The sequence below is a fragment of the Orcinus orca genome, chromosome X, assembly GCF_937001465.1.
Source record: "Orcinus orca chromosome X, mOrcOrc1.1, whole genome shotgun sequence".
NCBI lineage: Eukaryota > Metazoa > Chordata > Mammalia > Artiodactyla > Delphinidae > Orcinus > Orcinus orca.
Window position 1 is genome coordinate 131,748,246 of NC_064580.1, and position 27,626 is coordinate 131,775,871.

General features: G+C 42.1%; 1 protein-coding gene across 1 annotated transcript; it reads left to right on the plus strand.

The window, feature by feature from the left end:
* The first annotated feature begins 225 nt into the window (after positions 1–225).
* FUNDC2 (FUN14 domain containing 2) lies at positions 226–19,903 on the plus strand. Its single transcript, XM_004285929.4, has 5 exons — positions 226–397; positions 4,431–4,581; positions 11,403–11,478; positions 16,152–16,283; positions 19,375–19,903. The coding sequence occupies exons 1-5, from the start codon at positions 265–267 to the stop codon at positions 19,450–19,452; spliced, it is 570 nt and encodes a 189-aa protein (XP_004285977.1). The 5' UTR covers positions 226–264; the 3' UTR covers positions 19,453–19,903.
* The last annotated feature ends 7,723 nt before the right edge of the window (positions 19,904–27,626 follow it).

The window sequence follows — 27,626 nt, forward strand, 5'->3', positions numbered from 1 at the left end:
TCACTGTCGAAAGGCCACACTGCGGTCGCGCACGGGGAGCCCCCTTCCAGGCGAGCTGCGAGCTAGACTACGTGCTGCGGCATTACTCCTCCGCGAGAGACCTTCCGCGCACGCGTGTCCCGACGCGCCTGGGGGTCGGCGCCGCGGGGCTTCTGACACCGCCCTTGGCGCCTTGTGAAGCGGCTGCGCCCGGGGAAGGGGACTAGCCGCCCCGTGCCCCGCCCCGCCCCGCCCCGCCCCGCCTCTTCCGCCGCCGCCGTGGGAATGGAAACATCTACCCCACGTGCCGGAAGCCAGCTAGCGCCGACGGTGGCGCGCCACTCCGCGCCTTACCGAGCCGAGCCCCTACAGGTGTCATCGCGAGACGAGCTCGCCGAAATGGCCGCAGCCAGTCAAGGTAAGGACGGGCGCTCGCCGGTGGCGCCGCGAGGAGCCGACTTCCCGGGCTCCGGAAGGGACGGGCTCCGCGCCTCCCAGGCCCAGCAGTGCCCCTGGGGGGCCCGAGCGCCGCAGGGGCGGGGCGGGCGCCTGGAGCTCCTCTGTGGCCCGGCCGCTCCCGAGGTCCGGCCAAGGTCAGTGGCCGGGCTGGAGCCGGACTTGCCCTCGCTGTTGACTCCGGCCGGGCTCCTCCGCCTTCCGGCCCCGCCCCCGACAGCCTCGGCCTGGAGACATTTTGTCCCTGTTCCCGGAAGCATCTGGCACCTTGAGGCTAAGGCAGCGTCTTTGTCCCTTTGGAGTGTCTTTTCAAACACCGGGCCGGCGTCTTTCCGCGTGCAGGCCGCCTCTACTTGTGCTATTGATGGTTTTGAAAGAGTACACGTGGTATGGTTCTTGGAAATCGCCTATTTAGTCTGCGTAGTGAAGGGGAGAGTCCATGAAAAAAAAAGCCTGTAATAAAATACACAGTGGACCACGTCTTTCAGTTGTGCTTCTTATCCTACTTCTTTGAATGCTTCAGGCTATGTTCAGTTCAGTACTGGCTCACAGAACCATTATCAAAAACTCAATTATATAAATTTAAAATTACATAAATTATGTTAAAAACAGGGTGAAAATCCTCAAAATTCATTACTTCCTTATTGTTTGCCATGTTTAGTTATTATCTGTACTCTTGAGGTTCTGGACATCTGTTGTGTCTGTGTGGTGGAAATAACGTAGCGTGATAAGCCGCGTCTCTTGCCAGCTCCTCATTCAGCGCTGTCACACGTCAGTGACGTCACACCCTGGATGTTGGTATACACTACTAGTCAGCCCTCCCCCCACCCCAGCGCGCTTGTGAAACGTTTACCTGGGGACTTCACTGGCGGTCCAGTGGTTACGCCTTCACCTTCCAGTGCAGGGGGTGCAGGTTCCATCCCCGATGGGGGAACTAAGGTCCCACGTGCCTCCTAGCCAAAAAGCCAAAGCATAAAACAGAAGCAATATTGTAACAAATTCAATAAAAACTTTGAAAATGGTCCAGATTAAAAAAAAATCTAAAACCAAACCGTTTACCAGCACACCTGAATTGAGGTGACTCAAAGGTGTTGGAATGCACAATGGAATTATTTTCCTGCAGAGCAGACTGCCCTTATTTAGTTAAAATGTATAGTTTGCTCAGATATTTGCACCTAGGAAATTGGTGGGAGAAACTTTGAGGCTGACATTAGGAATTTCAATCTTTATCATATTGATGATCACATAATACTGTAATCATTGCTCTCCTGGGCTCACAAGCAAGGCTGCTGACTGGTCGGTATAGTGCTTAGCAGTGTGTGTTGAATGACTGAGTGACTTTGGGTGAACTCAGTGTCTGTGATTTGATCCCTTTTGGCTGGAGCCCTCTATTGAGCTAAGGAGCTTGTTAAAATGACATTAAAACAAAACTCAAAACTCATTCTTGTTTTCAGTGATGTTCTTTAACCCAGGGAGAGAGTTTCTTCTTCAACACAGCAGTAATGTTTTGCGGTTACGTTAGAACAAAAATTTTCATTTAACTACTTGTGAGGCCATAGAAGGCCCAGTTCCTTAAACATCCATATTTTGGCTTTGCTAAATTAGTATCTATGGTCCATCTTGAATTAATTCTTCAGTTATATTTTGTGATTGTGTAAAGTAGGGATTGAGGGTTTTTTTGTTTGTTTAATACACATACCTAATAGTTCTAACACAATTTGTTGAAAGGACTTTCTTTCCCTATTGAATAACTTTGGTGCCATGTGAAAATCAAATGATTTTCTGTATGTGTAGATCTACTTCTAGACTCTATATTCTCTTCCACTGATATATTTTTATATGCTTAGGTCAGTTCTACACTGTGTCAAATAGGGTACTTTTCTAAGTCTTGAAATTAGTTACCTGTATGTTACTGTAGTTTTATAAGAAGTCTTGAGATTCTTTGAACTTTGTTGCTTTTTCCCCCACAATTGTTTTGGCCACTGGTGGCACACTGTATTTTCCTAAGTGATTGCAGCAATATCTCCCCATTCCATATGCTGTTTTTTTCTGTGTGACTTTGACACTCCTCCTGCTGAGTACTGGGGTCTATATTCCCTCTCGAATCTGAGTGGAAGTTTGTGACTGCTGCAACAGAATACAGTGGAAGTAACACTGCATGGCTTTGGAGGCTAGGTCTTAAATGGTCATATAGCTTCTGCTGAGCCCTTGAGTTTCCTTACTCTCTTACTCCCTTTCTTGGGACAGGCAGCCTTGACCCTAGCCACCATGCTGTAAGGAAGCCCAAACTAACCCAGAGCAAGGCAGCCTGTATGTGTGAATGTAGTAGATGATTCCAGACGCCTGCCTGTAATTCTTCCAGCTGAAGCCACAGACATATGGAACAGGGATGAGCTGTATCCTGTCTGAATTCCTAATCCATAGAGTCTGGGAGTATAAAAGTGATTGTTTTGCTCTGTGAATGAAGTTTTGGGGTAATTTGTTGTACAGCCATAGTAACTGGAATACTACTCTAGGTCCTTTGTACTTCCATATAAATCTTAGAGCCAGCTTCTCAATTTCTAGATAAAAACTTACTTTTTGATCGAGATTGCAACTCTGCAGTGTTTCCTCATTTACAGTGTAGAGTTCTTTTGCCTCTTTCACTAAATTTATTTTCCCACAGAGAGAGGGATTAGACATTTTGTTAACTCTTTCCCTTTTGGGACAAATAAATCACCCTCTGAGCCTCTACTTCTTAATTACAAAATGGAGTTAATAAATAGTACCTTGTTCTGTACCTACTTTGTTCTGTGGATTTAATTATATATACATGTTTATTCCTTAGCACATTGCCTGGTAAATAGTAACAGCTCAATTAAATGTTACCTCTTTTTCTTAATGTCTTTATTGGAGTATAATTGCTTTACAATGGTGTGTTAGTTTCTGCTTTATAACAAAGTGAATCAGTTATACATATACATATGTTCCCATATCTCTTTCCTCTTGCGTCCCCCTCCCTACCACCCTCCCTATCCCACCTCTCTAGGTGGTCACAAAGCACCGAGCTGATCTCCCTGTGCAATGCGGCTGCTTCCCACTAGCTATCTGTTTTACACTTGGTAGTGTATATATGTCCATGCCACTCTCTCACTTATCCCAGCTTACCCTTCCCCCTTCCCGTGTCCTCAAGTCCATTCTCTAGTAGGTCTGTGTCTTTATTCCTGTCTTATCCCTAGGTTCTTCATGACATTTTTTTTCTTCTCTATCCTGCTCTGCCACTAGGTTCATCAGTACCATTTTTTTAGACTCCATATATGTGAGTTAGCATACGGTATTTGTTTTTCTCTTTCTGACTTCACTCTGTATGACAGACTCTAGGTCCATCCACCTCACTACAAATAACTCAATTTCGTTTCTTTTTATGGCTGAGTAATATTCCATTGTGTATATGTGCCACATCTTCTTTATCCCTTCATCTGTTGATGGACACTTAGGTTGCTTCCATGTCCTGGCTATTGTAAATAGTGCTGCAGTGAACATTGTGGTACATGTCTCTTTTTGAATTATGGTTTTCTCAGGGTTACCTCCTATCTTTATAATCACTGGAGATACACATAGTACTGAGAATTTGTGGGCTATTGAATAGTATTGAGTTACTCCTGAAAAGGAGAGGCAAATGAAGAAAACCCATTTCATTTAGGATGCATTATTAAGTATTACTACCAGTTTTTCCTAGGTCCTTTTGGCTGTTTTTAAATTTCAGGGGAAAAACTGGAGTACTGATTCTAAATTGTCTAGGTTTTTTTCCTCTGAGATATTTGTTGATTTTAGTCTCATTTTCAAAAGTTGCTGGTCAGAATTTCAGAGTCAGTTTACTCTTTAAAATAGATTAATATTTAGATGTCCATATTACAACTGTCTCTGTTTCCTTAAAAATCTCTTAATCTAGGTTAGGAATGTTAGTGATTTATTGTAAAAGTAACTTTTCTTATTCAGTATCTTAATTCTTGTAGGAGACTTTGAGGGAAAATTTGAGTCACTGGATCTTGCAGAACTTGCTAAAAAGCAGCCATGGTGGCGCAAGCTGTTTGGGCAGGAATCTGGGCCTTCAGCTGAAAAGTATAGCGTGGCAACCCAGCTGTTAATTGGAGGTGTCACTGGATGGTAAGTGATGTAAAAATGTCCAGTATCTTTTTTTGCATGACTCAGTGTTGGGGTTATAGGAACCATCTCTTTTAACCAATGAAAATACATTGACTTGTGAAATTGATCATTTAATAAATAGTATACATCTAAACATAATGTTAAAGTGCTATTTAATGGTTACACATAGTGAGTATTTACTACATGTCAGGTACTATTTTAGATATTTATATAGGTATCTCATTTCCTTCTCACAGCTCTGAAATTGTTACTGTTATTATCTATCCTCATTTAATAGAAACTAAGGCTTAGAAAGGTTTACTTGACCAGGGCCACATAGTAAGTGCTTTCTATCACTGTAGATCACGTTGCATCTTCTAGAATTATATATAAATGGAATTATACAGTATGTATCTTTTTTGTTTGGCTTCTTTCACTAATTTCGAGGTTCATCTGTGCTGTTGTGTGTATCACTAGTTCATTCCACGTATGGATGAACTAGTTTGTTTATCCATTCCCCTTTGATGAATATTGGTTTGTTTGCACTTTTGGGCTAAAATGCTGTTAACATTCGTGTACAAGTCTTTGTATGAACATATGCTTTCATTTCTTTGGGGTAAATATCTAGAAAGAGTTAGGCTGAGTCATAGTAGGTGAATGTCTTAACTTTTTAAGAACCTGCCAAGCAGTTTTCTAAAGTATTGTCTTACATCTTACATCTCCCCTAGCAGTGTATGAGGGTTCCAGTTTCTCTACCTCCGCACTAACACTTGGCATAATGTCTTTTTTTTGAAGTATAATTGATTTACAGTGTTATATTAGTTTCAGATTGCAGTGTAGTGATTCAGTATTTTTGCAGATTATACTCCATTAAAAGTTATTATAAGATAATGGCTATACTTCCCTGTGCTATACAACATATCCTTGTTGCTTATCTATTTTATACATAGTAGTTTATAGTTCTTAATCCCCTACCCCTATCTTGCCCCTCCCCACTTCCCTCTGCCCACTGGTAAACACTAGTTTGTTTTATATATCTTTCAGTCTGTTTCTGGCATAATGTCCTTTTGATTACAACCATCCTAGTGGCTGTGAAGTGATATCTCATTGTATTTTTTTGTTTTTGTTTTTGTTTTTTTATTGTGGTACGCGGACCTCTCACTGCTGTGGCCTCTCCCGCCGCGGAGCACAGGCTCTAGACGCGCAGGCCCAGCGGCCATGGCTCACGGGCCCAGCCGCTCCGCGGCATGTGGGACCCTCCTGGACCGGGGCACGAACCTGTGTCCCCTGCATCGGCAGGCGGACTCTCAACCACTGCGCCACCAGGGAAGCCCTCATTGTGGTTTTAATTTACATTTTCCTGATGAATAATGATGTTGAGTATCTTTTCATGAGCTTATTTTTGCTATCCGTATGTCTTTGGTGAGGTATCTGTTTAGATATTTTCTGCATATTTTTATTGGGGAGTTGGTTTTCTCTCACTGCTGAGTTGTGAGAGTTCTTTATGTATTCTGGATACAAGTCTTAGATATGTGATTTGCAAATATAATCTTCTACTCTGTAGCTTATTATCTTGACAATGTCTTTCAAAGAACAGAAGTTCTTAATCTTGACATACAATTTATCAACTCTGTTTTATAGCTCTAGCTTTTTGAGTCATGTCTGACAATATTTGCCTAATCCAGGGTCACCAAGATTTTCTTCGATGTTTTCTTCTATATGATATATAGGTTCAGATTTTTCATTTAGTTCCATGATCCATTTTGATTTACTTATTGTATATGTTGTAAGGTAGGAATCCAAGGTCTTTTTTTTTTGCATATGGATATCTGATTGTGCCCACATGATATGTTGAAAGACTATACTCCTCTACACTGAATACCTTTGTACTTATGGTGAAAATCAATTGACTATATGTCTTCTTTGTTAAACTGATTTGTCTGTCTTGGTGCTAATATCACACTGTTTTGATTACTGTAACTTTATAGTAAGTCATGAATCAGGTAGTGTAAATCTTACAACTCTGTTGCTTTTCAGAGTTGATTTGACTGTTCTAGGTACTTAGCATTTTCATATGAATTTTAGAATCAGCTTGCTGCTGATTTCTACAAAAAGCCTGGTGAGATTTTGACTGGGATTGCATTGATCCATAAACATGGTTTATCTCTCCATTTGACTGTGCCGTGCAGCTTACAGGATCTTAGTTCCCCGACTAGGGATTGAACCCACACCCTCAACAGTGAAAGCTCTGAGTCCTAACCACTGGACTGCCAGGGAATTCTGCAATGAAAGATCCCAAGGGCTGCAACTGAGACCCAACACAACCATAAATAAATAAATATTAAAAACAAAATCAGCCAAAGGAAGAGGCACATGGGGCAAAGTTCAGGAAAGTGGAGTCTGTATGTTTAAAATGGGTTTCTTGGGACTTCCCTGGTGGTCCAGTGGGTAAGACTCTGCGTTCCCAATGCAGGGGGCCCGGGTTTGATCCCTGATCGGGGAGCTAGATCCTGCATGCATGTCACAGCCAAGAAGTTCGCACCGCATGCTGCAACTAAGAGCCCACATGCTGCAACTAAGAAGTCTGCATGCCGCAACTAAAGATCCCACATGCTGCAACTAAACATGCTGCAACGAAGATTCCCAGTGCTGCAACTAAGACCTGGCGCGGCCAAGATAAATACATACGTACATACATAAATATTTTTTTAAAAACAGTTCTTTAAAATGGTTTCTTATAGGCAGCATATAGGTGGGTCTTCCGTTTTTTAATCCAATTTTACAATCTTTTCATTTTAATTAGGGTGCTTAGACTATTTACCTTTAAGTTTATTTTTGTTATCATTGGGTTTAAATTTACCATCTTGGTGTTCTGTTCTTTATTTTCTTTTGGATCAAATATACGTGTGTGTAATAAAAATAGGTCTACTGTATATGTGTATATATATGTATATTTTTTAATTAAGGTGAAATTTATGTAACGTGAAAGTGGCATTTAGTACATTCACACCTTTGTGTAACCACTGCCTCTCTCTAGGGTCAAAACATTTTCATCACTCCAAAATAAACCCCATCCCTGCTGAGCAGTTACTCCCCATTCTCCCCTCTCCCCAGCCCCTGGCAACCATCTGTCTGCTTTCTGTTTCTATGGATTTACCTATTCTGAATATTTTATATAAATAGAATCATACAATATGTGACCTTGTATGTCTGGCTTCTTTCACTGAGTATCATGTTTTGTTTTGTTTTGTTCTGTTTTTTTGGGACTGCACCGAGTGGCATGCAGGAACTTAGTTCCCCGACCTGGGATTGAACCTGTGCCCCCTGCAGTGGAAGCAGGGTGTCTTAACCACTGGACCGCCAGGGAAGCCTCCTGAGCATCGTGTTTTTGATGTTCATTCACGTTGCAGTGTGTGTCAGGACTTCTTTCCTTGTTATGGCTACATCTCGCCAACACTTATTATTTTCATTTAAAAAAACCATTTTAATATAGCCACCTTAGTGGGCATGACATGGGTGTGAAGTGGTGACTAACGATGTTGAGCATCTTTTCATGTGTCTGTTGGCCATCTGTACATCTGCTTTGGAGAAATTGAGTTGTTTGTCTTTCTGTTCTTGAGTTGTAAGAATTTTTTATATGTTTTTGACATTAGATTCTTACCAGACATGATTGCAGATATTTTCTTCTATTCTTTAAGTTGTCTTTCCACTTTCTTGATAATGTCCTTTGATGGACAAAAGTTTTTAATTTTTATGAAGTCCAGTTTATTCGTTCTTTTTTGTTCTTTCGTTGCTTGAATCACATATTTTTCATAATTCTGTGTCTCTTAATTGTGTAATTTTAATGGTTGCTTTAGGGTTTATAGGATGTATCTTTTACTTACCACAGTCTATCATCAATAGATATACCACTTCATGTAGTGTGTAATGCTCTTACAATAGTATACTTCTGGGACTTCCCTGGTGGTCCAGTGGTTAAGACTCTGCCTTCCAGTGCAGGGGGTGTAGGTACAGTCCCTGGTCAGGGAGCTAGGATCCCACATGCCTCACAGTCAAAAAACCAGAAACATAAAACAGAAGCAGTATTGTAACAAATTCAATAATGACTTCAAGAATGGTCCACATCAGGGTTTCCCTGGTGGTGCAGTGGTTGAGAGTCCACCTGCCGATGCAGGGGCACGGGTTCGTGCCCTGGTCCAGGAGGATCCCACGTGCCGTGGAGCGGCTGGGCCCGTGAGCCATGGCCGCTGAGCCTGCGTGTCTGGAAAAAAAAAAAAAAAAAAAAAAAGAATGGTCCACATGAAACAAATCTTAAAAAAAAAATAAAACAGTATACTTCCATTTTACCCTTGGTTTTCATTATCATACATTTAACCTTTACATTTTTTCATTAAATATTGAATTCTTATATTTTTAAATAATGAAAATGAAACCTTTTGTATTTACCCGTATAGTTTATTTCTTGTACTCATCATGCTTTTGTGTGTATCCAGATTTCCATCTGGTATATTTTCCTCCACTTTTAACATTCTTTGTACTTTTGGGCTGCTGGTGATGATTTATTTTTCAGCTTTTGTATATCTGAGAAAGGTCTTCATTTCATCTTTGTTTTTTGAAAGATATTTTTACTGGGTATAGAATTCCAGATTGACAGGGTTGTTTCTTCCCCCAGTACTTTAAGAATGTTCCATTATCTTTTGTCTTGCATTATTTTCTATGAGAAATGTGCTATCTCTGAATTTTATTCCTCTGTACCTAATATGTCCCTCCCCGCGCCTTTCAGGCTGCTTTTAAGATACTTATTATTTGTTTTGTGCTTTGAGTTCATTAAGCTGTTTGGATCTATCAATTTACAGTTTTCATCAAATTTAGAATATTTTCTCATTATTTATTCAAATATTTTCTATCCTTCAACAGTTCTAGTTAGACATATTATTACACTGCTTGAAATTTTCCTGTAGTTCACTGACACTGTTTATTTTTTTTAACTTTTTATTTTGGGATAACTATAGATTCACAGGTGCTTGTTAAAAATAATCCAGAGAGTCTCTGCACCACAGATACTGAGCCTGCGCTCTAGAGCCCGCATGCCGCAACTACTGAAGCCTGCGTGCCTAGAGCCTGTGCTCTGCAACAAGAGAAGCCACCGCAATGAGAAGCCTGCACCCCAGCAAAGAGTAGCCCCTGCTTACCACCACTAGAGAAAGCCCGTGCGCAGTGACGAAGACCTAACACAGCCAAAAATAAATAAATTTTTAAAAATGCAAAAAAAAAAATCCAGAGAGCCCATCCTTCAGTTTTCCCCAGTGTATAACTATAGTTCAATATTACAGCCATGTTCATGTATTTTTCTGTTTCATTTTGATAGTTTTTATTGCTATGTCATGTTTACTGATCTTTACTTCTACAGTATCTAAACTGCTGTTAGTTCCATCAAGTACAGTGTTCATCTCAGACATATAGTTTTCATCTGTAGAAGTTTGATTTGTATCCTTTTAAAATATGTTCCTTGTCCCTACTTATTATGTGGAATCTTTCCTCCAGCTTCTTGAACATGGAATACAATCATAATCACTTCTGATGTTTTTGTCAGCATTCTGTCATTTGTGCCATTTCTAGGTTGCTTTCAGTTGATTTCGTTTTTTATCATTATGGGTCTGTTTTCCTGCTTTGCCTGCCTGGTAGTTTTTAATGGGATGGCAGTATTGTGAATTTTACCTTATTGGGTGCTAAATATCTTTTTTATTCTTATATAATTGAGTCTTGATTCTTGTTCTGGGACACATTTACACATCGCTTTAAAAAAATTCCACGTGTGTTCTGTACCTTACTCTATAGAACTAATTTTAAAGATAAAAGAGACTGAGAAGAAAATTGCTGGAGTTTATATATACTTCATTTTTTTCTCCCAAATTTCTTTGGAGGGGAAAAGCACGTTTATCCATGTTGGGTTTTTGAAGAAAAGATCGGCGAAATAAGAGCTAGTTGACGATCCAGTTGGTTGCCTTTATCATGAGTGAATCTTAGCTGCAAAATGTCAGTTAATGCCTTCATGTCAGGGACTTAGGGCCAGTGGATACAGGGTACAGGCAGTTTACTTCAGCTTATAATCACATTTAAGAACTGAGATGAGTCCTAATGGGTTATTTACTAGTCCTATCATTCCTCCAGTTTAGGAGTCCCTTCTGAGATATACCTAGCTTTTGTTTAAAAACATTTAAAATCCTTGTGAGGTCCTCCATGCAATGTTTTATTGATATTGACATATTTTTTCTCCTACTGAAGTGTACCAAGCAGTAGGTGGTAGAAAATGAGGGCAGAGAGGTAAAGGGAGACTGGATGTAAGTGTAGGGCTTTATAAGCCGTCTTCAGGGCAGAGTTTTCTGTCAAGAGCCATGTGCCGACCAGAGAAGATGGCACTGAGAGCCTGTCCCTTATCCCATGCGGCCACTCTGGCCTCATACACAGTCATGTGTTTACTCGCTTCAGGGCTGCGCCCTCCTTGCCGCCGTTTCTCTTCCATATTGCTGACTGGAGTCTCTGCTTTATCCTTTCCTGTGTTGATCCATTCTCCGCAGTGTAGCACGAGTCATCTTTTAAAAACACGGCTTGGGAGTTTAAGGGATTTGCTCAAGACCACAAAATGAAGTGAGTAGTAGAGCCAAGATCCGAGTCAGGGTCTTCGTGAGCTTGGAGCCTCTGCCGTTCCCTCGTTCTGGAGGGGACGGGCTTTATGCCTGGAGTAGGAAGGAGCTGGGCCATCCCAAGGTAAGCAGGCTCTGAATGTTGTTAGAAGTCCATGCTTGTGTTTGTCTGACAGCTTGTTAACTTGATTTTTGTAGGTGCACTGGTTTCATATTCCAGAAGGTTGGAAGGCTGGCTGCCACAGCTCTGGGAGGTGGATTTTTCCTGCTTCAGGTCTGTATGTGGAGTCTTTCCCCGGTTTCACGTACCATTTGAAATGCTAGTAACCTTTTGAGTCAGACTTCTTCAATTACTAGGTGGATTACAGTTTGTCACTTATAACATGGGGACACGTGCATATTCCTTAGCTCCCTTCCAGGGTTTTCAAGACCACTTGAAATATGAAGCAAGGGTGATTTCAGAAATCCCAGGTGTGATGCAAGTGCCCTGTGATATGATTTATTCTTAGACACAAAGTCGATGAGAGACATGAGGGCTAAATGACACTGGTCAGATGGCCTCTGCTGGCCCGTGGCGTGGAGTTTGTTTTGAACCACTGGCTGCTGGCTCCCTGAGGCTGTGTGTGTACAGTTGGTTTGCAAACCTGACTCCACATTGGAATCACCTGGGAATTTTATAGAACACTGATGCTTGTGAAATCACCTCCGTCTGATTTCACGGGCAGTAGGCCTGCTTGTATATCGGAGTATTTTTAAAGTTGCAGGTGATTCTGAGGTGCAGTCAAGCTGGAGTGTCCGGATCCACAGCTCTTTGTCTCCTCTCGAAGGTAGCAGCCCTCGTTTTAGTGAGGTCGTCCCACGTTAGAATCACAATTTGAGTGAGTTTTCCAGATGCGTCAGGTGAAAATGAAGTGTGTGGAAGAGGCCAGAAGAGGCCCGCTTATGACTGGAGGGCCGGGGCGGTGTGGTACAGCATCACTGCATCACAGACGCCCTCAAAACCCAATGCTTAAAATGACCATCTTTTATCATCTCAGTTTCTGTGCATCAGCAATTCGGGGAGGGGAGGGTGGGCGCTTGGGCTGGCAGCCTCAAGGGGTTCTAGGCAGAGGTGACTGGAGCTGGGTGAGCAGGGAGCTGGGGCGGGTCCAGGCCTCTCCCTCCCCTCCCTCACTCGGGTCTCAGCTCCTCCTGTGGCCTCAGTTCTCCAAGCGCCCTTGTTTCAGAAACATGGTGAAAGCTGCCCGCCCTTTTCTGCCCAAGCCTGGGAACTCCATAGCATCACTCTGGCAGCATCCTGCTTGTGACTAGCAAGGCACCAGCAGCTGCCCCCGGACCCGTTCCCTGCGTAGCTTCTTGGCTCCCTCCCTGTGGCTGTTAGCAGACAGGCCCCTCCTCACCCCTCCTGTTGCCTTCTGGGTTGCAGTCATCTTTCCTTCCTCGCACCCCTTCAGATGCAAGTGCAGTGACAGCTCTCTTGCACTAGACCCACAATCCTGTTCTGTCCCTGTGGTTTCCCTGAGTATCTTCATATTGCTTTGAAATGCCTTAATCTGAGTGCACCCTCTGTTTCTTTTGGGGGTTCTGACTGACAGAAGTAATGGGCATTAGAATAATCTCCAGGAAGGACCCTTGCACTGGGATTCTGGTATTGCTTGGGTCAGATGTGCAAGGAGTGCAGTGCAGGTAAGACATGGGGGTCTGTGCTGTGCACGCATGTGCCCTGTCACCAGGGTAGTCACGATGTTGGGAGATGAGGGGTGTGGTTTGACATAAGGATCCAGTTTCCTTTCATCCGGATTGTTGTCCCAGCAGCATTTAGTGAATAAGTCTTCCTTTTCTCAATATTTGTACCGTTGCCTTTATCATACATCAGAGTTCATATGTGTGTGGCTCTGACTCTCCTTCCTGTATCTGCTGAGCCTTGATAGTGGGCAAGACAAGTTCCTCCACGTATTCTTCAGGATCGTCGTGGCTGCTTTCGTACTTTTGCTTCTCCATCTAAACTTTACAACAGGCTTGTCAATTCCTTTCAAAGATTCTGTTTAAATTTTCATTGGGGGACTTCCCTGGCAGTCCAGTGGTTAAGACTCTGTCCGCGCTGCTATTGCAGGGGGCGTGGGTTCGATCCCTGGTTGGGGAACTAAGATCCCGTGTGCCGCACGGTGCACCCAAAAAGAGGGGAAAAAAAAGAGTAATAAGAAAAATGTTTGACTGGAATTGCATGGGAACCATATAGATAAGTTGGGGGAGAATTAATATCTTTTATGATATTGTATCATCTAGCTGTGAACACAGGCTTCGTCTCCATTTATTTAGGTCTTCTTTAATGTCTTTGCCTAGACTTCTCTTGTTTTTTCCATATAGATCTGGTCCATCTGTGGTTCAGTTTTATTCCTAGATACGTTATAAGAGCTTTAGTTGCTCTTGTGCTTTTCCCCAGGCACTCACCCTGAGCCCTAAAGCTGTCTCCCAGTTGGACTCCGAGTGATACAACTACTGATGTAGAACATCTTTTCATGTGTTTATTTACTGTCCAGATCTCCTTTTTGGTGAAGTATCTATTCAGGTCTTTTGTCCGCTTTTAAATTGGATTGTCTGTTTCTGTACTTTTTATTCTGTCCTATTAATCTGTGTGTCTTCTCCAATACCACACTGTCTTGATTGCTGTAAAATCAGGTAGTGTGATTCCTCCAACTCTGTTCTTTTTCAAAATCGTTTTGGCTGTTCTAGTTCCTTTGTCTTTTCATACACATTTTAGAACCAGCTTGTTTACATATCTGTAAAACATCTTGCTGGGATTGGGATTGCAATAACTCTGGCTTAATCATTTCTCTTTGAGTTCTTTCTTCAACAGACATTTTGTAGTTTTCAGTGTACAGATCCTATATGATTTTTGTTTAGATTTGTACCTAGTATTCGATTATTTTGCAGCTATTGTAAAACCATAAATTTCATTTCCATTTCCAATTCAAATTGCTAGCATATAGAAATACAATTTATTTTGTGTGTTTATCTTGTAGTGTACAGCCTTGCTAAACTCACTTTTTGTGTGTAGGAGTTTTTGTTTTTTGTTGGATTCTTTGAAATTATGTAGACAAACATGTCTACAAATAGTGACATTTTGACATCTTCCTTTCTGATCTGTACGCCTCTTACCTTATGTTCTTCCTTGTTGCACTATGACTTCATTTCCGGCACAGCGTTGAATAGGAATAGAGACAGTAGACATCCTTGCCTTTTTGTTAACATTGGATGAAAGTATTCAGTCTTTCACCAGTAAGTATGATTGACGTTAGCTGTATGTTTGTAGATGCTCTTTAGCAAGTTGAGGAAGTTCTCCCTGTTTCTGTTTTTCCAAGAGCTTTTACGGGAATGTGTGTGGAATTTTGTCAGAATGTTTCTGAGTCCTGCCTGAAGTCTAGGCCAGGTGATACCTTAGCAAATATGGGAACTACACGGCTCTGGGCTTCTCCAGTCAGATGCTCTTGTTTCCTTCAGAGCCCCCAAGTAGCTGTTCAGTGTACTTCGTCGTGTGGGAGAGACAGGGTGGAGTAACAGAATCGGAACTTGAATGTAGTGTACGATTTTTGAGATGCAGCTATATTGCTGCTACAAGTAGTCTGTTCTTTTTAGTACTGAGCAACATCTTGTGTAAACATGACACAACTTGCTTATTCATTCATGTGCGGATGGACATTTGCTTTATTTCCGGTAAAGCTGCTGTGACGAGCTGCCATTCTGGGTATAGCATAATGGCACGTGCAGTTTCAGTGTTGGCGGATGAAGCCGAACGGCTCTCCTAAAAGGCTGCTGGTAAACACTCAGTAAGGGTGTGATAGGAGTGTCCATTTCCCACATCCTTATCAACACTGTATATTTTCAGTGTTTTACTCATCTCCAATCTGATAAAGAAAGTATAGCAACTCAGTAATTTTAGTGTTAATTTCCTTGATTCCTTGTGAAGTTGAACTTCTCCCTTTTGTTGACCACTTTGTTTTGTGAGTTGCCTTTACCTGTTTTTCAAATGGGGTTTTTTCCTTACTGATCTCCAGAAGAACTTCACTTTTTATAAGTATTAATGTTTTGTTTGTTAGATATATTGCAGATATTTTCTCCAGCCTGGTTTGGGTGACTGATTAGTTGGTTGGTGCTGTTAACTAAAAGAGAGACTAGAGGGAGAGCAACTGACTAGACAGTGGAGAAGAATTTCAGTTTTAGATATTTTGAGCTATCCAGGGAGTTATGATTTATCATATCAGAAATTTGGAGGAGAGAAGTGATACACATGGAGGATTGACTGATGGCCTAATCAGTCTCTTCGTTCCCTGGGTAACACTAATCCATCAGGAAACTCCATGTGTGAATGAGTTTTATCCTGTTCGCACATTCTTTATGAAATGCTTCTCACTGAGTGTGTGTGTGTGCGTGCCTGCTGTCTTGAGCAAGGGAAGTAGCCATGTTCTGTAGGTATATTTGGATGTGCTTCTCCCTTACAAGAAATCGCTCATGAGAAATCTCTGTGATTTCTTTCTGAGCAGCAGTGATTACTACATGACACCCTTGCCCTGTTCACATTGTTGAGAAACTCAGGCTTATGTCGCCTTTAAGGTTTCTTTACCTTACATCTTGACTTCCAGTTCTGATTTTCATTTACCATTTAATTTTTTTAAGCTCACTTGAAATTTTATCGAGATGGGTAAGAGTATAAATAAAGTAAAAGAATTGCCAGCAGTCACCGAAGGCCAGTGTGTGGATTTCCGTTGACAGGCATAGGGCCTCGCACATAGGGTGGGTGCTCAGTAGATGTGGAGTGAATGTCGTTGAAATACAAAAAACTGGACGGCAAATATCTCCAAAGATAGAAACTCAGAAGGATTTTTGGTAACATATTTCAGTGATTTATCCTGTGTTTCTCCTTTATTGCTGTCGTTTTTTAAACTAAAGCTTGCAAACCATACTGGCTACATCAAAGTGGACTGGAAGCGGGTAGAGCGGGACATGAAGAAAGCCAAGGAGCAGCTGAAGGTCCGCAAGGGCAGCCAGACACCTGCGGAGGTCAAAAGCAAAGCAGACGAGGTGAGACTTGTTTTGTTCCTGTGCAGTGTGTGAAGGGTGCAGACAACTTTGTGTGTAAAAAATGGGGTAGACACACCAATATGTCAGCCTCAGATGGAATATCCTCACCTCAGTGGCAATTTAAAAGGTTAAACCTACAAGGACCAAGGACCAGTAGGTTTGGTGACGTTTATTGCTGAGCGAGAGTGCAAAGTGCTGCAGGCACATATGTGGATCGAGCATCCCTTGAAGAAGTTCTTGTTGGGATTGGAGCGGCACGTGAGGGGTGGGGGGGAAGATGTACCTTGTACAGCCACTCTGATCACTTTGAGTCAGTCACATTTTTGTCTCCATACACACACATCTCTGAAACGTCCAGAATGTGTAGCCCAGGGGTTGACAAGCTTTTTTTGTAAAGGGCCAGATGGTACCTGTTTTCAGCTTTGTAGGCATTGTGATCTCTGTCACTACTGAACTCCACTGTGTAGCGTGAAAACAGCCATAGACGATGGGTAGGCAGGTGGGTGTGGCTGCGTTGCAATGAAAGTTTATTTAAAAATAGGTGACGGGCTTCCCTGGTGGCGCAGTGGTTGAGAGTCCGCCTGCCGATGCAGGGGACGCGGGTTCGTGCCCCGGTCCGGGAAGATCCCACATGCCGCGTAGAGACTGGGCCCGTGAGCCATGGCCGCTGAGCCTGCGCGTCCGGAGCCTGTGCTCCGCAACGGGAGAGGCCACAACAGTGAGAGGCCCGCGTACCGCAAAAAATAAATAAATAAATAAATAAAATAAAATAAAATAAAATAAAAATAGGTGACTGGCTGGATTTGGCCCACGGGCTATAGTTTGCTAACCTCTGATCTAAGGCATGAAATCAGGTCAGATTATACTGGAGGGACAGGAGAAGGGCTTCTTTTTTAAAAGGATGTATTTTGTTACTTCTTTATTACCTTTGGAAAAATGTCAAATGTCCCAAAGATATAAGTGCACTTAACCAGGGAGAAATAAACCGGGATCAAGGTGTCAGGAAGGTGCCTGGTTAAACCTACAAGGACCAAGAGAACAGGAAGGGAATACCAGGAGACAAGAAATATTAGCAAATGTTTGAAAGTTGGAAAGCACATAGATGAGTGGTAGATAACTTAGCAGAGGAACTTCCCTGGTCCGGTGGCTAAGACTCTGTGCTCCCAGTGCCGGGGGCCTGGGTTCAATCCCTGGTCAGGGAACTAGATCCCGCATGCCGCAACTAAAGATCCCACATGCCGCAACTAACACCTGGTGCAGCCAAATAAATAAATATTGTTTTTAAAAAAATGACATTCCCTTTAAAGAAGAAAAAAAGAAAAAGACGATTCTTTGCGGTGGCGAGTGCTCAGCCAAAGGTGTCCATTGCCAGAATACTACTCAGCCATATAAAAGTATGACATTTTGCCATTTGCAGCAACATGGATGGACATAGAGATTATCATACTGAGTGAAGTCAGTCAGACAGAGAAAGACAAATATCATATGACATCACTTATATGTGGAATCTAAAATATGACACAAATGAATCTATGAAACAGAAGCAGACTCACAGACATAGAGAACAGAGTTGTGGTTGCCAAGGGGGAGGGAGGGAGGGACTGGGAGTGTGGGGTCAGCAGATGCAAACTAGTATCTATAGGATGGATACACAACAGGGTCCTACTGTAGAGCACAGGGAACTCTTCAATATCCTGGGATAAACCAGAATGGGAAAGAATAGGAAAAAGAACGCATATATATGTACAATGGAATCACTTTGCTGCACAGCAGAAATAAACACAACATTGTAAATCAACTACATTTCAATGAAAAAATGAGCACATCTTACTTTATGTAAATTATACCTCAATAAAGTGTAGTAAGATGGAAAAGTTCGAAAAGAAGAACAAAAAACCCCTCAAATAAATAAATTTTTTATAAAGAAAGCTGTCCGTTGCCCAGAGTGGAATGTGGCATTTGTGCACTTAGATAAGTCCTTCCTCCTTCCTCCCTTCCATCCCTCCTCAAGCTCAAGGTTATGAAACTTACACTTTTTTCACTTCAAAAATTTTTTTTATTTTTCAGACATTTACAAAAGTAATACATGATTGTTGAAAACTTCTTTAATGATACAGGAATGTATATAATAAAAAGTATAAGGTTAATGTTTGATTAGAACCAACTGTTGCCTTACAGTGTGCACTTATATAAAGTAACCAGAAGGTTTGGAATTGGTTCATTCCACAAATGTTTGTAGTATCCCTCTTTGTGGCCTGGCCCTCTCACAGGCCCCAGGGAGAGTGGCTGGTCCCCCCTGAGAGCCCGTATTCATATTTGGGGAGCAGGAAATGAAAATGTTCGGGTTAGTGTTTAGCAGCAAGGAGGCCATTGGTCATTTCTGCGAGAACAGTTACAGTCGGGTGGTGGAGTTGAGAGCCAAGGTGTAGCAAGTTGAGGAATGAGTAAAGATGATGAATGAAAGAGGTTATGTCAGGAAATTGTATGATTTTTGTCATTCCCCCTGAGGGCAGATGGCAAGAGACAATGCGTCAAATAGGGAAGTATAGTTCCAGCCAAGTCGGGGAGGAGTGAAGACACAGGCACAGTGGGAATGAGGGGGCTCGAGGGTCCCAGGAGGCTGGGTGGTGGCGTGGGAAAGGTCGGGGTGGGGTTAGGGAGATGAACCCCTGTACTTAAGTTCAGGAAACCAGTAGGCCAGGCTACAGGGTGTATTCCCCTCGTGAATACTTTTCTATGGTAGCACTTGGGAGAAAGTTCCCTCTGGGATGGAGGTCGATAGAGCACATGCATGGGAAGCTGTAGGAATGTGAGAAAATAAGGTTTCAGAGGAGCGTGTATGGATAGATGGACAGACGCGTGGGCGGGAGGAACGTGTGGACAGGTTTGGAGGAGACACCAGTTTACTGAATGTGGTGCCTTCTCTCTTTGCAAAGTCCCGTCTGAAAAGCATCCCTTGAATGTGATCACTGTGCGCTAGCACCCCGCCACTACCTTATCCAAAGACACGTCATCTCACCTTCTGATCTGCGTCCTGCTTCCTAATAATATCCTCAGCAAAGTAATCCACTGTGCTATCTTCTGTTCCTAGGTGGTGTCGTTTGTGAAGAAGAATGTTCTAGTGACTGGTGGATTTTTCGGAGGCTTTCTGCTTGGTATGGCGTCCTAAAGAGGATGACTTCACTTCCTTACTCCTGGTTTTTCCAGCCAGCGGCCTCTTCACTCCGTCATAGGATAGCAAAGCCTCTCCTCTTCGTCCTCCTCTCCCTCGCCTTCCTCCCTGCCGTGGCGTATCTGAATGGCTTCTGTAGGCATCTGTTGGTACAAGTGGATAATGGCCCCACCATGACCTTGACGGCAACGGAAGAGACAGTAGACATTAACTCTTCTCCCACCACACTCCCCCCTTGACTAATCTCTAGGTCAGCAAGAATATTCCTTTGTCCCCTATGTAAGATACTTACCAGAACATGGTACAAGATGGCTCACCATGGAGCGTGAGTGGACCCTCAGAGGTTGTCCCAAACTTGATTAGGAAAAGAAATAGCAAGCATATAAGATACCTTACTATGTCCTGCCTGGAAAGGAACTGAATACATTTGCCTGTAAGCATGAAAGATTTTGGTATCTTGGTGTCTACTTTCTTTTGTAGTAGATTTTAGGTTACAGAATGAGAACTACTTGTACTGGCTCTAATTATCCTGACAGAATGGGAGCATGCGCACTACAGTTGAAAAATCTGCATATGGAATGAACTTGTGCTAAAGATACATATGCTGAGCTGAAGGTATTGTGTTTGGTGGGAAGGTCTTTAGGGAAACCAACCAATAGATACATTTAGGATGGTCAGACTTAGTGAATCACTTAGAGGCATTGCGGTATTATCTACAGATGTTTTCCACCATACAGGATAATGCATCTCATGCTGGTTTCCAAAGGATTTATTTATGGTAAAATAAGTGACTTTAGGTGGAAGAGGGAAGAAGCTCTTGGATTTTTATTTAATAGAAAAGGTTTTAAGCTTTGAAATGTGAAATATTCTTTACCTCTTGTCAAACATCAGGGGTAGCCGTAGCTCCTCTGTGCCAGTTCTACTATTTATCCAGTTAGTATGAAATATATAACATTTGAACCAGAGTTTTTAAATGGTGGCATTCCAAGCATTAAGAATTGAGAACAGTAGCAATAGCAACAGCACATGTGAAATAAATTATTTCTATCATCAAAGGTAATCTGTCTCAGGAAGACCCCAACTCTTAGAATTTTTCTTTAAAATAAAAGTTTATAGATATATCCATGCTTAGAAACTTAACACATTTTTCTGTACTGGCCTTCTGTTGTACCATCTAGAATACCCACTGCAGGAAGGCAAGGCTTTTGTCTTCACCATCATATCCATGGAGCCAAGCACTTAATAAGTACTCAGTATCTGTTGAATATATGAATAATGAGCTCATAGGAAAGTATCTGGAAAAGGCACTGATCCACAGGATTGTGAGACTTTAGGAGTTCTGAAAATTCGGAAAACTTGGAATTAACTTCTTAAACTTGCAGGTGACCCCTTGCAAAATGTATGTTCTTAAGGCCTTCCTTTTAAAATGTTTGCCTTTTAACTTACCTTGGGAATGATGTATTGAATTTGGAAATTGTAGCTACTAGTGGATGTGTGGAATTTTTTAGAATTCATCCATTTGCATTTTTCTCCTTATGGTAGTATTTTAAGGCAACATTAAGTTTTGCTTGTAACATGTATGAATTATATACAAATCATAATGCTATGAGCCACATTGTTCCATATTTTTGTAGAAGAACTCAAATTTTTTTCACTTTTTATTATGGAAACATTCAAACATATATAAAAATACAGAAAATAGTACAATGACCCCCATGTGTCCATCAACCACCTATAATGATCATCAAACTATATCTTGTTTTATCAATTGTTTTGAAACAAATACCAAATGTGTCATTTTATTATATTTTGGTATGTGTCTGTAAAAGGTAAGAATTCATCTTAAAAATCATAAATGCAATACCCTATTATTATACCCATCTGACCCCACCCAGACCAGTGGAATGGGGGCTGCAGGTAGTGGGGTGGGGTGGCCTTTTTCCATCTCTTTTTCCTGTGATTATTGGTGATGACAAAGATTAGCAGGTTGCTCTAAGCTGCTTTGAGCGGGTTATAATAGATAATAGACTGAAGTAAGATTCTAGCTTCCACCTGAGGGACATGGTTGAGGTCAGTGTTACGGGTTGGCCTCATCCTATTGCAATCAGGATGGCTCTGAGTTCTGCCCGCTGAGTGGGGCCACCACAGGTGGAGGGGCAGAGTGGGTGCTGAGGTTGAACAGTGGCGGCGCTCTGGTGCTCATCACTGGTGGCATTTAGGAGAGCTCCCTCAGGCAGTTAGGGGAGCCTCTAAATGGAGGCCCTGTTGTCAGCAGCTTTGCTTCAGGTGGCGAAGTGAGAGGTTTCCCCCCAAAGAACAGCTGCCACCCCTTCACGCAAAACTGAGACACCAGGACCAGGCAACTTCACCCGTGGATGCTCTGTTTCCATGTGACTGGCAAGGCCTGTTTCACGATGCATTTTTCTCCAGTACCCAGAATCCAGTAACATGCTGTGCCTCCTTAGTGATGGGGGCTGAAGAGATGGCAGATTTTCTTTGACTGACGGAGGGATTAAGCGTTTCCAGTCGTCACTTTGACCGTGTTTGGGTTTTGGCTCCCCTTGTTCGGGGCTTCCCTGCCTGTAGTTGGGCCTGGACTGGAGAACCTCTGACAGCTGGTGGCCAGAGTGCCTATGAGGGTCTTCTCCCTTTTTTCTGCTCACCCCAGAGCCCCCATGTGCTCCTTCTGTCCCCTCCTGGCATCTCTGCCACTCTGGACCACCCTTTGACCCAGCGTCCCTCCTTGTGATGGACCAGGTGGGATGGGGAGCTATAAGCAAAGGAGGGGGAGAGGGATCAGGTCCAACAAGTAGACCCCCGTGTCTTCAGTCTTTCTAAGGCTCTGTATCCTCACTGCTAACACGGTTTGAGCGTGGGGACACCTCCGCCTGAGTGGCCCCATTGTCATGAGTGTCACTGTCATTGACTTTCCTCCCGTTGCCCATCCGGGCCACTTCTCTGCTCCCGCCCCTCAGCCTCAGGACACTCATTAACAGGCTGACATTCCCCCCTGCTGGACCTGGCAGAACACAGGACATGACTAAAGGAGTGAATCTTACATAATTCTAGCTAACATACTCTTGGGGTGGGTGCTCATGGTTTTGAAATGCTTAACTACTGTGAAAATGTTCTCCCCATCATCCTTTTTGTTTGACTTTTGCCGGAAAGATGGACGTGACTAATGGTTGAACTCTTATTTGGAAACCTACTTTTGTGTCGTTTGGGAGATGTAATAAGTTTCTGATTGAAAAAAATGGTGTAGGGATAGATTTTAAATATCTGAGAATCATTAATGTTTCACGATGAAACACTAGTTTCTTCTCTCAGGGAAATTTACTTAGGGCCAATTTTGGACCCTGCAGGCAAAATTAGACTGCTGCCCTCTCTGCTCCCTCCACCAGCTTACCAGCTTCATTTCTTTGTCATGGTTCTAGGTCTGGGGGCTTCTTAATCACTTATACAATAGTAGTGTGAGCTCTTGGAGAACTGGGCAGAAAACATACCTTATTCTGGACCTGATTTCCCAGAAATCATACAGTGTGGCTTATGTCTCTGATATTTGATACTTAAGGAATCATGAATTTCAAGAGCACTATTTTTCTAGCGAAAACTGAGTGTTGCACTTTCTTCACGTTTTTAGAAAACTGTAAAGTCAGCTTATTGAAACACCAAAACTACCGTCCTGAATTTGAAATGGTCAGAAATGCCATTATGATGATTGAGAGCAGTGGTTTGCATCCTTGCTTGCCTGCCTGCCGTCCTGGAGACTCTGGTTGCACTGGTAGCGGCGGGGCAGCCTCAGATGTTTGAGGAGCATCTAAGGTTGGGAACCACTGAACTACAGACTTGGAAGCTGGTGTAATAACGTCACAGTTCTGCTGAACAGGCCTTTAATACCTTTTAAATTAAGTGCCATACAATTTCAGATGCCTTCCAAGTACTGAACAGAGTATAATATTAGTTTATTAAATGTTATAGGAATTGTGTGGAGTGGATGCATGAGTGGCATGATGGCTGACCAGGGCCTTCTGTCATCAGTAGATGTAAAGCTCTTGGACAGAAGGTTGTGGGGTAATGGAGTGTTCATATGGTGCCACCATATCACCCCACAAATGAGCTCCCGTGACCAAGGGAAAACTACCTTTCCAGTGGAGAGGTCTGTCTCAGTCATTAGTTAACCAAGTGATGAAACAGCATCACTCAGAGCCCACTTACAGCAGGCTTTTAAGAAGTCTCTAAGTGGAGGATGAGATCGTATTTCTCACCTTCCCAGCTCTCCCCTGAAGACTGAGATTCAGTGCTAATCATGGTCCCTAATAAATAAAAAACGGTTGGTGTTAAGCTTCTTTGATGTCTCTTTTATTTCCCTGTATGTCATAGTAATAGCTAAGAAGAAGAAGATTGAAATCAATGTCTGCTAATAGATGTTGAATGAAACTGAGACAGTTCTGAGTTTAAAGATAGGCAGGAATAATTGTTTGAAGCTTTAGGAGCCCTAAAGAAAGGAGTATACTTGGGGAAAAAATTAAAAGTCTGAAACTTGAGTAGTTAACTCAATAAAAATAATTTTGTAGTAAAGCACAGGAGAGCAATCTCTTTGATCATGTAGTGATTGCTAATGTGAATCCAACACCACTATCAATTGATACTTTTAAATGTAATTTAGATTTGTATATGATGTAAATGTAGTTATAAAATGTTTCATTAAATTTTCTACTATTAACACAAGACTTCAAATGATTTTATGAGAATATAGCACTCTTTCCCTAGTTTGTGGACCAAACATCTCTTAAGGCAGCATTTCTCCAAGTCTCTGGAGAATGTTCCCCTCCCGAGAGATGCTATCTGCAAAACGGGTTTGCTGGTACAAGTTGGCAAGTATTGCATACAGTAGTCCTTTCCAAAGAATCATACTTCACATGAGCATATGAAAAGCTTTGAAGTCTTCACAGGAAAGAAACCTGTTTACTTCTGTGTAACCTAGCATTCCCAGACTTACCTTACCAGGCAAGCCTTTTTTCCACCTGTTACAGCAATTCCTAGAAATGCTGCTTTAAAGAACACGTGGTCCCAAAACAGTAATGGTATTTGAATATCAGGGACTATCTTAGTTTGTTCACAGCAATGTAGCTTCTCTCTAGCATGCTGGCAGAGGGAAGGAGGGATCCTCCCTGTTATGGACTGAATGTGGTTCCTCAAATTTCATGTTGAAATCCTAACCCCTAAGGTGATGGTATTTGGAGGTGGGGTCTTTGGAGGTGATGAAGTCATGAGTCTGTTTTATGAGGGCACTGATCCCTTCGTGAATGGGATTAGTGGCCTCATAAAATAGACCCCAGAGAGCTCCCTTGTCCCTTCTTCCATGTGAGGACATGGCAAGAAGACAGCCATTTATGAACCAGGAAGAGGGCCCTCACCAGACACTGAATCCGCCAGCACCTTAATCTTGGACTTGCTGCCTCCAGAACTTTGAGAAATAAATGTCTGTTGTTGAAGCCACCTGGTCTATGATCTTTTTGTCATAGCAAGCCGAATGGACTGAGACAAGGACCCATCAGAATTTGTTTCAGCTCTTGCTTAAGAACTCATCTTTTTTCTTTATTTGTGGGGGAGGGTAGAGTGATGGTGGTTCTAGCACCTATTTGAGGAAACCAAATGGCCCCTTCGATACTGTCCCCCCTCAACCACTATGTGAAGTCACACAGCTTCAGCAGCCTTGTGTTAGCACCATCAGGATCCACTGGAATAGGTTTTGATTATGAGGCTATAAAGTGTAGATAAACCACTTAAGAATTCTAGTTCTGTTGCTGCCTAACTTCCAAAGAATTTGTTTCCCCAGTTCTCTCCTGATGATAAATTAAGAGTCATTAAACATTCCAAGAATCATTTCTATGCCTTTCCTGCCACTCACTGAACAAATATTAAGTGGCTTCTGAGCTACACACTATGGTGGGGGATGCAAAAGTGGAAAGAAATATTCTTACTGGCATCTGGAAGGACACTTTGCTCCAAATTATTGGACACTGACTGGGTCACACAGGTGAAGGGCTCAGTCCCACAAGACTGCACCCACTTGGGACTTCCCTGGTGGTCCAGTGGTTAAGAACCCACCTTCCAATGCAAGGGATGCAGATTCGATCCCTGGGGGAACTAAGACCGTGTGCTGCAACTACTGAGCCTGCACGCTCCAGAGCTCGTGCACCACATCTAGAGAGCCCGCAGGCCTCAACTAATGACTTTGTGCGCTCTAGAGCCTGCGTGCCGCAACGAAGATCCCTCATGCTGCAACTAAGACCCGATGCAGCCAAATAAATAAATAAATATTTTAAAAAAAATAAATTACTGTTTGTTTCTGTAAGTCACTGAGATGTGAGGTTATTTGTTGTGTGGGTAAAGTTGGTCAATACAGAAATCATCCAAAAGTGGCAATTTGAGGAAAGGTTGAATTTTACAAAAAATAAAAAATAAAAAAAGACTGCACCCACTTGTTCAGACACCTGTTCCAAGTCCAGGTTGTTACCTGTGCTTCTGACCAACTGGCTTTAAATCTGAGTTTCCCAACGACACCTCCTTGGGTTCAACTGATTTACTAGTGCAGCTCATAGAACTCAGAGGAACATTCACTTAAATGTTTACCAGTTTATTATATAGGATATTATAAAGGATATAGATGGACAACAGCCAGATGAAGAAGTGCGCAGGGTGAGGTCCAGCAGGGCCTGACACACAGGAGTTTCTGTCCCCATGGAACTGGGGTGTATCCACTCCTGACATGTGGATGCATTCTGGTTCACCAACCTGGAAGCTCTCTGAACCCCATCCTTTTGGGTTTTTATGGAGGCTTCATTACACAGTGTTAAAATAAAAACTCATGTATGCACCCAATATAGGATCACTCAAAAGCCCACGACGAAAGATAAGGAAAGACACTATATAATTATAAAAGGATCAACAGAAGAACAGGATATTACACTCATTAACATATATGCACCCAATATAGGAGCACCCAGATACATAAAGCAAATACTAGCAGACATAAAGGGAGAAATTGATGGGTATACAATAATAGTAGGAGACTTTAACACCCTACTCACATCTGTGACAGATCTTTGAGACAGAAAAATCAATAAGGCAAGAGAGATCCTAAATGATACAACAGAACAGACTTAATATTTTCAGGACATTACGTCCAAAAAAAGCAGACTACACATTCTTTTCAAGTGCACATGGAACATTCTCTAGGATTGACTACATACTAGGGCACAAAACAAGCCTCAACAAATTTAAGAATATAGAAAATATTTCAAGTATCTTTTCTGACCACAACAGCATGAAACTAGAAATCAACCACAGAAAAAGAAACGAGAAAAAAACAATTACATGGAGACTAAACAACATGCTACTAAAAAACCAATGGGTCAACAATGAAATCAAAGAAGAAATTAAAAAATACCTTAAGGCAAATGACTATGAAAACACAACCATACAAAATCTATGGGATGCAGCAAAAGCAGTTCTTAGGGGGAAGTTCACAGCAATACAGGCCTTTAAGAAACAAGAAAAATCTCAAACAAACAACCTAACCCACAACCTAAAAAAAATCAGAAAAAGAACAAACAAAACCTAAAGTCAGCAGAAGGAAGGATTTACTAAAGATCAGAGAGGAAATAAATAAAACAGAGATTTAAAAAACAATAGAAAAAAATCAATAAAACCAAGAGCTGGTTCTTTGAAAAGGTAAAGAAAATTGACAAACCTCTGGCCAGGCTCACCAAGAAGACAAGACAGAAGACTCAAACAAAATAAGAAATGAAAGAGGAGAAATCACAACTCATAACTCAGAAATACAAAAAACCATAAGGGTATACTATGAACAATTATATGCCAACAAATTTGACAACCCAGAAGAAATGGACAATTTTCTAGAAACATACAGCCCAAAAAAACGGAATCAAGAAGAAACAGATAATTTGAACAGACCAATCACTAGAAGTGAAATAGAATCTGTAATAAAACAAACAAACAAAAATCCCAACTCCCTACAAACAGAAGTCCAGGGCCAGATGGCTTCACAGGCAAATTCTACAAAACATACAAAGAAGAACTTATACTGATCCTTTTCAAATTCTTCCAAAAGACTGAAGAGGAAGGAACACTTGCAAAGACATTCT